Source organism: Salmo salar, chromosome ssa06 (genome assembly GCF_905237065.1).
Source record: "Salmo salar chromosome ssa06, Ssal_v3.1, whole genome shotgun sequence".
Lineage (NCBI taxonomy): Eukaryota > Metazoa > Chordata > Actinopteri > Salmoniformes > Salmonidae > Salmo > Salmo salar.
This window is the reverse complement of record NC_059447.1, coordinates 1,362,501-1,375,098: the sequence shown is the minus strand read 5'-3', so window position 1 is coordinate 1,375,098 and position 12,598 is coordinate 1,362,501. Positions and strand designations below refer to the sequence as shown.

At 44.3% G+C, this 12,598-nt stretch overlaps 1 protein-coding gene across 2 annotated transcripts in view; it reads right to left on the bottom strand.

Annotated features, from left to right (window-relative positions):
- Window positions 1-7,012: 7,012 nt before the first annotated feature.
- The window catches only part of LOC123743352 (epithelial membrane protein 2), a 37,761-nt gene continuing 32,175 nt past the window's right edge, over window positions 7,013-12,598 (bottom strand). For both annotated transcript variants that reach the window (XM_045719550.1, XM_045719551.1), the window contains one exon: window positions 7,013-7,220. In XM_045719550.1, the coding sequence (XP_045575506.1) occupies window positions 7,051-7,220 (170 nt within the window). In that variant the 3' untranslated portion in view covers window positions 7,013-7,050. The remainder of the gene's footprint in view (window positions 7,221-12,598) is intronic.

The window sequence follows — 12,598 nt, the reverse complement described above, 5'->3', positions numbered from 1 at the left end:
ACTGTGGAGTTACCAGACACCATCTCTCTCCAGGACTGTGGAGTTACCAGACACCATCGCTCTCCAGGACTGTGGAGTTACCAGACACCATCTCTCTCCAGGACTGTGGAGTTACCAGACCCTCTGAATAGAGACCATCTCTCTCCAGGACTGTGGAGTTACCAGACACCATCTCTCTCCAGGACTGTGGAGTTACCAGACACCATCTCTCTCCAGGACTGTGGAGTTACCAGACACCATCTCTCTCCAGGACTGTGGAGTTACCAGACACCATCTCTCTCCAGGACTGTGGAGTTACCAGACACCATCTCTCTCCAGGACTGTGGAGTTACCAGACACCATCTCTCTCCAGGACTGTGGAGTTACCAGACACCATCTCTCTCCAGGACTGTGGAGTTACCAGACACCATCTCTCTCCAGGACTGTGGAGTTACCAGACACCATCGCTCTCCAGGACTGTGGAGTTACCAGACACCATCGCTCTCCAGGACTGTGGAGTTACCAGACACCATCTCTCTCCAGGACTGTGGAGTTACCAGACCCTTTGTAGTAGTAGTAGATCTACACCTGTTTTTTTGTAAATGTCTCTCTGTTCTGATCTAGGATCAGGTGCCTTCCTGACCTTATTCATCATGATTGGAAAAAGGCCAAACTGATCCTGGATCAGCACTCCTACCCTGAGACGCTTTATGAATACAGACACTGAGCTGTGGTTCACCAGCAGGTGGCACCAGATCCCCAGAAACCCCACAGTCTCCTTCACGTCAACTAGCACTTTCATTCCTAGGCTGTGTCCCGAGTCTACACCCTTTTTTTCCCCCACAAGTGTGCACTTCACATAAGATTGGTGTATGCATTGGCTGGAGGCTGGGAATTTCCAACATTTTTTTGTTGTTAAATCCACGCGAGAAAGTGTGCAAGACAAAGTGTACACTTGGGGATTAAGGGTGGAGAATGGGGGACGCAGACATTGACCTATACAGTTACCAGGACCAATGATCACAGGGGACAAGAAGTCACTTTAATATAAAATACATTTAATAAGACCAAACTCCTATGATGAGCCCAGGCTGGGAGGGCTCTGTCTCTATGGAAACAACAAAGACAAACAGAAGCTGCTGTTGGGGTAGAATAGAATGGTATAGAATCCAATAGAATGCTATATAGAATCCAATAGAATGCTATATAGAATCCAATAGAATGCTATAGAATCCAATAGAATGCTATATAGAATCCAATAGAATGCTATATAGAATCCAATAGAATGCTATATAGAATCTAATAGAATGCTCTATAGAATCCAATAGAATGCTCTATAGAATCTAATATAATGCTCTATAGAATCCAATATAATGCTCTATAGAATCTAATATAATGCTCTATAGAATCTAATATAATGCTCTATAGAATCTAATATAATGCTCTATAGAATCTAATATAATGCTATATAGAATCCAATATAATGCTATATAGAATCTAATATAATGCTATATATAATCTAATAGAATGCTCTATAGAATCCAATATAATGCTATGTAGAATCTAATAGAATGCTCTATAGAATCCAATATAATGCTATATAGAATCCTATAGAATCTAATAGAATGCTATATACAATCCAATAGAATGCTATATAGAATCTAATAGAATGCTATATAGAATCCAATAAAGAATCTAATAGAATGCTATATAGAATCTAATAGAATGCTATATAGAATCTAATAGAATGCTATATAGAATCTAATAGAATGCTATATAGAATCTAATAGAATGCTATATAGAATCCAATATTAAATCTAATAGAATGCTATAAAGAATCTAATAGAATGCTATATAGAATCCAATAAAGAATCTAATAGAATGCTATATAGAACCTAATAGAATGCTATATAGAATCCATTAAAGAATCTAATAGAATGCTATATAGAATCTAATAGAATGCTATATAGAATCTAATAGAATGCTATATAGAATCCAATAAAGAATCTAATAGAATGCTATATAGAATCCAATAAAGAATCTAATAGAATGCTATATAGAATGTAATAGAATCCAATAGAGTGCTATATAGAATGCTATATAGAATGTAATAGAATCCAGGGTAGAAAGAGCCTTCAGTAACATCTTATCATGTCCATCACACCCCGTTTCCACATCCTACTGGTGTTATGCCACGAGGGAATGATACTTCATTTACAAACACATCAACAGAGACGATGCTTTCTAGTCTTCAGAATCATAATGTGTGTTCTTTTAATCTCCTAGTTTGACCTGTAGCGTGTTGAGGGGGTAGCCTGGGTGCTGTTCATTATGGATAAAACATTATGAAACAGGGGAGATGCAGCCCCATCTTGTACAATAAGAAACGTTAATTTAGTGTTTAACAACTTCAAGGTAGTACCTGGTTTCAAACACGCTATGGTGTTCCACCTGAACACCGCCGGGCGGATTTCCCACCTGAACACCCGCTGTAGAGTTTCATGAACACCGCCGGGCTGTAGAGTTTCCCACCTGAACACGGAGTTTCCCATGAACAGGGATTCATGAACACCGGGGCGTGAGTTTCCCTACTGAACACCGTCGGGCTGTAGAGTTTCCCTACTGAACACCGCCGGGCTGTCCCCTGGGTCTGTAGAGGACATGATCCAATTTTGGTCCATTTCATCAGTCAAATCTATCAACTTCGACCACAGAAGTCAAAGTGTAAATAATTTGCCACAACAACGACAAACCATGATGTGTAACTCTTTACTGTAGTGACCTGTCAGTCAATTACACTGGCTTCTAGGGTTCAACACCAAACGGCACCCTATTCCCTATTTAGTACACTACTTTGGATCAAGGCTCTATGGCACCCTATTCCCTATCTAGTACACTACTTTGAACCAGGGCTCTATGACACCCTATTCGCTATCTAGTACACTACTTTGAACCAGGGCTCTATGACACCCTATTCCCTATCTAGTACACTACTTTGAACCAGGGCTCTATGACACCCTATTCCCTATCTAGTACACTACTTTAGACCAGCTCTCTGGTAGAGAATAGGGTGCCATTTTGAATCTGAACCAACAGGTGGCAGAGGGGGGTTGTAAAGACACAGTAACGCTAAATGCTGCTAGTAGTAGTGAAATGAATCAGGCCATAGAGATGAATGTATCATTCCAATATCATACGGGCTCTCTTTCTGCCTCCTAAATGTGTTTTAATATCATTCTGCCTCAATGTGGATAAGACCATAAAATAACTCCACCAGGTTATAGGATCTTAATTTGACCATTATTGTCATTGCAAAGTAATGGTACAGCAACAGACTTTGAACATTACTGGTTCTATCCAATCTGTATTGCTGAAATTCAGCATTACAGCCTGATAGAAACTGCATTCACATGTTGTCTCAAAAAAAATTATATTGCTTCAGCGATCCAGATTGGAGAGAGCCGTTAGTCCACGATGCCGTTTCAGCGATCCAGATTGGAGAGAGCCGTTAGTCCACGATGCCGTTTCAGCGATCCCTAACCCAACCTTAATCATAGCAAGCAATTGCTTCTCAACAGAAAGTAGCACCAAGTTAAAAGGTGGTTGATACAGACAGAACGTTCTAGCGCCAAGTTAAAAGGTGGTTGATATGGACAGAACGTTCTAGCGCCAAGTTAAAAGGTGGTTGATATGGACAGAACGTTCTAGCTCCAAGTTAAAAGGTGGTTGATATGGACAGAACGTTCTAGCGCCAAGTTAAAAGGTGGTTGATACGGACAGAACGTTCTAGCTCCAAGTTAAAAGGTGGTTGATACAGATATAATGTTCTGATTATTTAAAGTAAATTGACTTTTTCAGAAATCTGACATATCATATGTAACGGACCTCCTAAAGAGTAACTCTGTGAAATAACTCATTTCAGATTGAACCCATGGTGAAGATGTCCTGCAACAAAAGACTGATGAAATGTAGACCTGTTATAAACACAGACTGATGAAATGTAGACCCTGTTATAAACACAGACTGATGAAATGTAGACCTGTTATAAACACAGACTGATGAAATGTAGACCCTGTTATAACAGACTGATGAAATGTAGACCCTGTTATAAACACAGACTGATGAAATGTAGACCCTGTTATAAACACAGACTGATGAAATGTAGACCCTGTTATAAACACAGACTGATGAAATGTAGACCCTGTTATAAACACAGACTGATGAAATGTAGACCCTGTTATAAACACAGACTGATGAAATGTAGACCCTGTTATAAACACAGACTGATGAAATGTAGACCCTGTTATAAACACAGACTGATGAAATGTAGACCCTGTTATAAACACAGACTGATGAAATGTAGACCTGTTATAACAGACTGATGAAATGTAGACCTGTTATAAACAGACTGATGAAATGTAGACCCTGTTATAAACACAGACTGATGAAATGTAGACCTGTTATAACAGACTGATGAAATGTAGACCTGTTATAAACACAGACTGATGAAATGTAGACCTGTTAAACACAGACTGATGAAATGTAGACCCTGTTATAAACACAGACTGATGAAATGTAGACCTGTTATAAACACAGACTGATGAAATGTAGACCCTGTTATAAACACAGACTGATGAAATGTAGACCTGTTATAAACAGACTGATGAAATGTAGACCCTGTTATAAACACAGACTGATGAAATGTAGACCCTGTTATAAACACAGACTGATGAAATGTAGACCTGTTATAAACACAGACTGATGAAATGTAGACCTGTTATAACAGACTGATGAAATGTAGACCCTGTTATAACAGCCTATAGACCCCTGTTATAACAGACTGTGTGTCTATGGGACGTCACCACTATAGACCCCTGTTATAACAGCCTATAGACCCCTGTTATAACAGCCTATACACCCCTGTTATAACAGACTGTCTATGGGACGTCACCACTATAGACCCCTGTTATAACAGCCTATAGACCCCTGTTATAACAGCCTATACACCCCTGTTATAACAGACTGTCTATGGGACGTCACCACTATAGACCCCTGTTATAACAGCCTATAGACCACTGTTATAACAGACTGTCTATGGGACGTCACCACTATAGACCCCTGTTATAACAGCCTATAGACCCCTGTTATAACAGCCTATAGACCCCTGTTATAACAGACTGTGTCTATGGGACGTCACCACTATAGACCCCTGTTATAACAGCCTATAGACCCTGTTATAACAGCCTATAGAGCCCTGTTATAACAGACTGTCTATGGGACGTCACCACTATAGACCCCTGTTATAACAGCCTATAGACCCTGTTATAACAGCCTCTGTGTCTATGGGACGTCACCACTATAGACCCCTGTTATAACAGCCTATAGACCCCTGTTATAACAGCCTATAGACCCCTGTTATAACAGCCTCTGTGTCTATGGGACGTCACCACTATAGACCCCTGTTATAACAGCCTATAGACCCCTGTTATAACAGCCTATAGACCCTGTTATAACAGACTGTATATGGGACGTCACCACTATAGACCCCTGTTATAACAGCCTATAGACCCCTGTTATAACAGCCTGTCTATGGGACGTCACCACTATAGACCCCTGTTATAACAGCCTATAGACCCCTGTTATAACAGCCTCTGTGTCTATGGGACGTCACCACTATAGACCCCTGTTATAACAGCCTATAGACCCCTGTTATAACAGACTGTGTCTATGGGACCTCACCACTATAGACCCCTGTTATAACAGACTGTGTCTATGGGACCTCACCACTATAGACCCCTGTTATAACAGCCTATAGACCCCTGTTATAACAGCCTATAGACCCCTGTAATAACAGACTGTGTCTATGGGACGTCACCACTATAGACCCCTGTTATAACAGCCTATAGACCCCTGTTATAACAGACTGTCTATGGGACGTCACCACTATAGACCCCTGTTATAACAGCCTATAGACCCCTGTTATAACAGCCTATAGACCCCTGTTATAACAGACTGTGTCTATGGGACGTCACCACTATAGACCCCTGTTATAACAGCCTATAGACCCCTGTTATAACAGCCTGTCTATGGGACGTCACCACTATAGAGGTTGTATTGTATCAGTGAAAACTCAGACGCAGTGTTCTAGAGGGTTCCATTCTGTTTTTATTCCAGTTAGATAGTGGATCATCCTACCCCCCCCCCAGTCTTTAATGTCCTCGATATTAACCTCAGCATCTTTCACCAGATAGACTGGCAAGCAGACAGACAGACCGGCCGGTAGGCCAGCAAGCAGACAGACAGGCGGGCCGGCAGGGAGGCAGACGGACAGGCCGGCAGGGAGGCAGACAGACAGACAGGCCGGCAGGGGGAGGGAGGCAGACAGACAGGCCGGCAGGGGGAGGGAGGCAGACAGGCCTGGGGGAGGGAGACAGGCCGGCAGGGAGAGGGAGGCAGACAGGCCTGGGGGAGGGAGACAGACAGGCAGACAGACGGGCAGGCCGGCAGGGGGAGGGAGACAGACAGGCCTGGGGGAGGGAGACAGACAGACAGGCCGGCAGGGGGAGGGAGACAGACAGGCCGGCAGGGGGAGGGAGACAGACAGACGAACAATCCTACATATTCCACCTTCTACACTAGGTTTACTCTAGTAGGACTTAACACAGTGTTGTACTGCTCAGTCTTAACCATCGTTCTGGCATCATGTATTTTTCAACTATACACCATTTTATTGGTCTATTAAACTAAAATGTACCGCATTGACGTCCCCGTGGAAGGCCCCAACTCCATCCCAGCCAAAAACAGTCTGATATGTCCCAGTCTCATTCCAACCACACAGTGTGGAGAAAACGTTTCTCCGCCACACTGGGGTCTTTTAAAAACAGACGCTCTTAACAACAACAACAAAAATAAACGTTTTTGGGAGTTACCTTTTTAGCTAACAGACTTAGTTAACACACTTCCCTCTTTTAGATTTATAACGTGTGGAGGTGAAAATAATGAACACTTCTCCCTACAGGCAGGAGATTTTAGACGTTGTGTTTGTTTGGTCTTGTAGAGATGAGTTTTTTATTATTTGCGTTTCCTCAACACCAGATACATGAGTCCACTGACGACGGTCATGGGGAAACTGATCCAAGCCAGGACGTAGGATGAACCGTACCCCCCTTTCCTCAGAGACTCCTCCGTAAAACCTTCTCTCTCCGCCGTGTAGATGGACGCTCCCATCATCACGCACAGGCCTGGGGGAGGAAGAGGAGGGGGGGGGGTTAGGAACTAGGATAGGAAGGAGGTAGGGGGGGGTTGGAGTTAGGAACTAGGATAGGAAGGGGGGGGTTAGAGTTAGGAACTAGGATAGGAAGGGGTTAGGAACTAGGATAGGAAGGGGTTAGAGTTAGGAACTAGGATAGGAAGGGGGTAGAGTTAGGAACTAGGATAGGAAGGGGGTAGAGTTAGGAACTAGGATAGGAAGGGGTTAGAGTTAGGAACTAGGATAGGAAGGGGGTAGAGTTAGGAACTAGGATAGGAAGGGGGTAGAGTTAGGAACTAGGATATGAAGGGGGTAGAGTTAGGAACTAGGATAGGAAGGGGGTAGAGTTAGGAACTAGGATAGGAAGGGGGTAGAGTTAGGAACTAGGATAGGAAGGGGGTAGAGTTAGGAACTAGGATATGAAGGGGGTAGAGTTAGGAACTAGGATAGGAAGGGGGTAGAGTTAGGAACTAGGATATGAAGGGGGGTAGAGTTAGGAACTAGGATAGGAAGGGGGTAGAGTTAGGAACTAGGATATGAAGGGGGTAGAGTTAGGAACTAGGATAGGAAGGGGGGGTTAGAGTTAGGAACTAGGATAGGAAGGGGGGGTTAGAGTTAGGAACTAGGATAGGAAGGGGGGTTAGAGTTAGGAACTAGGATAGGAAGGGGAGTTAGGAACTAGGATAGGAAGGGGGTAGAGTTAGGAACTAGGATAGGAAGGGGGGGTTAGAGTTAGGAACTAGGATAGGAAGGGGGGTTAGAGTTAGGAACTAGGATAGGAAGGGGGGGTTAGAGTTAGGAACTAGGATAGGAAGGGGTTAGGAACTAGGATAGGAAGGGGGTAGAGTTAGGAACTAGGATAGGAAGGGGGTAGAGTTAGGAACTAGGATAAGAAGGGGGTAGAGTTAGGAACTAGGATAGGAAGGGGGTAGAGTTAGGAACTAGGATAGGAAGGGGGTAGAGTTAGGAACTAGGATAGGAAGGGGGTAGAGTTAGGAACTAGGATAGGAAGGGGGGTTAGAGTTAGGAACTAGGATAGGAAGGGGGGGTTAGAGTTAGGAACTAGGATAGGAAGGGGGTAGAGTTAGGAACTAGGATAGGAAGGGGGTAGAGTTAGGAACTAGGATAGGAAGGGGGTAGAGTTAGGAACTAGGATAGGAAGGGGGTTAGAGTTAGGAACTAGGATAGGAAGGGGGGTTAGAGTTAGGAACTAGGATAGGAAGGGGGTAGAGTTAGGAACTAGGATAGGAAGGGGGGTTAGAGTTAGGAACTAGGATAGGAAGGGGGGGTTAGAGTTAGGAACTAGGATAGGAAGGGGGTAGAGTTAGGAACTAGGATAGGAAGGGGTTAGAGTTAGGAACTAGGATAGGAAGGGGGTAGAGTTAGGAACTAGGATAGGAAGGGGTAGAGTTAGGAACTAGGATAGGAAGGGGGTAGAGTTAGGAACTAGGATAGGAAGGGGGTAGAGTTAGGAACTAGGATAGGAAGGGGGTTAGAGTTAGGAACTAGGATAGGAAGGGGGTAGAGTTAGGAACTAGGATAGGAAGGGGGTAGAGTTAGGAACTAGGATAGGAAGGGGGTAGAGTTAGGAACTAGGATAGGAAGGGGTTAGAAGATAGGAAGGGGTAGAGTTAGGAACTAGGATAGGAAGGGGGTAGAGTTAGGAACTAGGATAGGAAGGGGGTTAGAGTTAGGAACTAGGATAGGAAGGGGGTTAGAGTTAGGAACTAGGATAGGAAGGGGGGTTAGAGTTAGGAACTAGGATAGGAAGGGGGTTAGAGTTAGGAACTAGGATAGGAAGGGGGGTTAGAGTTAGGAACTAGGATAGGAAGGGGTTAGAGTTAGGAACTAGGACAGGAAGGGGGTAGAGTTAGGAACTAGGACAGGAAGGGGGTAGAGTTAGGAACTAGGATAGGAAGGGGGGTAGAGTTAGGAACTAGGATAGGAAGGGGGGTTAGAGTTAGGAACTAGGATAGGAAGGGGGGTAGAGTTAGGAACTAGGATAGGAAGGGGGGTTAGAGTTAGGAACTAGGATAGGAAGGGGGGTAGAGTTAGGAACTAGGATAGGAAGGGGGGTTAGAGTTAGGAACTAGGATAGGAAGGGGGGTTAGAGTTAGGAACTAGGATAGGAAGGGGGGTAGAGTTAGGAACTAGGATAGGAAGGGGGGTAGAGTTAGGAACTAGGATAGGAAGGGGGGTTAGAGTTAGGAACTAGGATAAGAAGGGGGTAGAGTTAGGAACTAGGATAGGAAGGGGGTAGAGTTAGGAACTAGGATAGGAAGGGGGGTTAGAGTTAGGAACTAGGATAGGAAGGGGGGGTTAGAGTTAGGAACTAGGATAGGAAGGGGGGGTTAGAGTTAGGAACTAGGATAGGAAGGGGTAGAGTTAGGAACTAGGATAGGAAGGGGGTAGAGTTAGGAACTAGGATAGGAAGGGGGTAGAGTTAGGAACTAGGATAGGAAGGGGGTGAGAGTTAGGAACTAGGATAGGAAGGGGGTAGAGTTAGGAACTAGGATAGGAAGGGGGGTTAGAGTTAGGAACTAGGATAGGAAGGGGTTAGAGTTAGGAACTAGGATAGGAAGGGGGTAGAGTTAGGAACTAGGATAGGAAGGGGGTAGAGTTAGGAACTAGGATAGGAAGGGGGTAGAGTTAGGAACTAGGATAGGAAGGGGTTAGAGTTAGGAACTAGGATAGGAAGGGGGTAGAGTTAGGAACTAGGATAGGAAGGGGGGTAGAGTTAGGAACTAGGATAGGAAGGGGTTAGAGTTAGGAACTAGGATAGGAAGGGGGGTTAGAGTTAGGAACTAGGATAGGAAGGGGTTAGAGTTAGGAACTAGGATAGGAAGGGGGGTTAGAGTTAGGAACTAGGATAGGAAGGGGGTAGAGTTAGGAACTAGGATATGAAGGGGGTAGAGTTAGGAACTAGGATAGGAAGGGGTTAGAGTTAGGAACTAGGATAGGAAGGGGGTAGAGTTAGGAACTAGGATAGGAAGGGGGTAGAGTTAGGAACTAGGATAGGAAGGGGGTAGAGTTAGGAACTAGGATAAGAAGGGGGTAGAGTTAGGAACTAGGATAGGAAGGGGTTAGAGTTAGGAACTAGGATAGGAAGGGGGTTAGAGTTAGGAACTAGGATAGGAAGGGGGGTTAGAGTTAGGAACTAGGATAGGAAGGGGGGTTAGAGTTAGGAACTAGGATAGGAAGGGGGTTAGAGTTAGGAACTAGGATAGGAAGGGGGGTTAGAGTTAGGAACTAGGATAGGAAGGGGGTAGAGTTAGGAACTAGGATAGGAAGGGGTAGAGTTAGGAACTAGGATAGGAAGGGGGTAGAGTTAGGAACTAGGATAGGAAGGGGGTAGAGTTAGGATAGGAAGGGGTTAGGAACTAGGATAGGAAGGGGTTAGAGTTAGGATAGGAAGGGGGGTTAGGAACTAGGATAGGAAGGGGTTAGAGTTAGGAACTAGGATAGGAAGGGGGTAGAGTTAGGAACTAGGATAGGAAGGGGGTAGAGTTAGGAACTAGGATAGGAAGGGGGTAGAGTTAGGAACTAGGATAAGAAGGGGGTAGAGTTAGGAACTAGGATAGGAAGGGGGTAGAGTTAGGAACTAGGATAGGAAGGGGGGTAGAGTTAGGAACTAGGATAGGAAGGGGGTAGAGTTAGGAACTAGGATAGGAAGGGGGTAGAGTTAGGAACTAGGATAGGAAGGGGGTAGAGTTAGGAACTAGGATAGGAAGGGGGGTTAGAGTTAGGAACTAGGATAGGAAGGGGGGTTAGAGTTAGGAACTAGGATAGGAAGGGGGTAGAGTTAGGAACTAGGATAGGAAGGGGGTAGAGTTAGGAACTAGGATAGGAAGGGGGGGGTTAGAGTTAGGAACTAGGATAGGAAGGGGGTAGAGTTAGGAACTAGGATAGGAAGGGGGTAGAGTTAGGAACTAGGATAGGAAGGGGGTAGAGTTAGGAACTAGGATAGGAAGGGGGTTAGAGTTAGGAACTAGGATAGGAAGGGGGTAGAGTTAGGAACTAGGATAGGAAGGGGGTAGAGTTAGGAACTAGGATAGGAAGGGGGTAGAGTTAGGAACTAGGATAGGAAGGGGTTAGAGTTAGGAACTAGGATAGGAAGGGGGTAGAGTTAGGAACTAGGATAGGAAGGGGGTAGAGTTAGGAACTAGGATAGGAAGGGGGTAGAGTTAGGAACTAGGATAGGAAGGGGGTAGAGTTAGGAACTAGGATAGGAAGGGGGTAGAGTTAGGAACTAGGATAGGAAGGGGGTAGGGTACTGGACATTTAAACAGGAACACTGGCCTCCTTTACAAAGTATTCATACCCCTTTACTTATTCCACATGTTACAGCCTGAATTCAAAATGGATTAAATGTTTTTTTTTAAATCTCATCCATCTAAACACAATACCTCATAATGACATCACAATACCTCATAATGACAAAGTGAAAACATGTTTTTAGACATTTTTGCACATTTATTGAAAACGAAATACTGAAATCTCATTTACATAAGTATTCACACCTGAGTCAATACATGTTAGACCCACCTTTTGCAGTGATTACAGCTGTGAGTCTTTCTGGGTAAGTCTCTAAGAGCGATTACAGCTGTGAGTCTTTCTGGGTAAGTCTCTAAGAGCGATTACAGCTGTGAGTCTTTCTGGGTAAGTCTCTAAGAGCGATTACAGCTGTGAGTCTTTCTGGGTAAGTCTCTAAGAGCGATTACAGCTGTGAGTCTTTCTGGGTAAGTCTCTAAGAGCGATTACAGCTGTGAGTCTTTCTGGGTAAGTCTCTAAGAGCGATTACAGCTGTGAGTCTTTCTGGGTAAGTCTCTAAGAGCGATTACAGCTGTGAGTCTTTCTGGGTAAGTCTCTAAGAGCGATTACAGCTGTGAGTCTTTCTGGGTAAGTCTCTAAGAGCGATTACAGCTGTGAGTCTTTCTGGGTAAGTCTCTAAGAGCAATTACAGCTGTGAGTCTTTCTGGGTAAGTCTCTAAGAGCGATTACAGCTGTGAGTCTTTCTGGGTAAGTCTCTAAGAGCGATTACAGCTGTGAGTCTTTCTGGGTAAGTCTCTAAGAGCGATTACAGCTGTGAGTCTTTCTGGGTAAGTCTCTAAGAGCGATTACAGCTGTGAGTCTTTCTGGGTAAGTCTCTAAGAGCGATTACAGCTGTGAGTCTTTCTGGGTAAGTCTCTAAGAGCGATTACAGCTGTGAGTCTTTCTGGGTAAGTCTCTAAGAGCGATTACAGCTGTGAGTCTTTCTGGGTAAGTCTCTAAGAGCGATTACAGCTGTGAGTCTTTCTGGGTAAGTCTCTAAGAGCGATTACAGCTGTGTGTCTTTCTGGGTAAGTCTCTAAGAGTGATTACAGCTGTGAG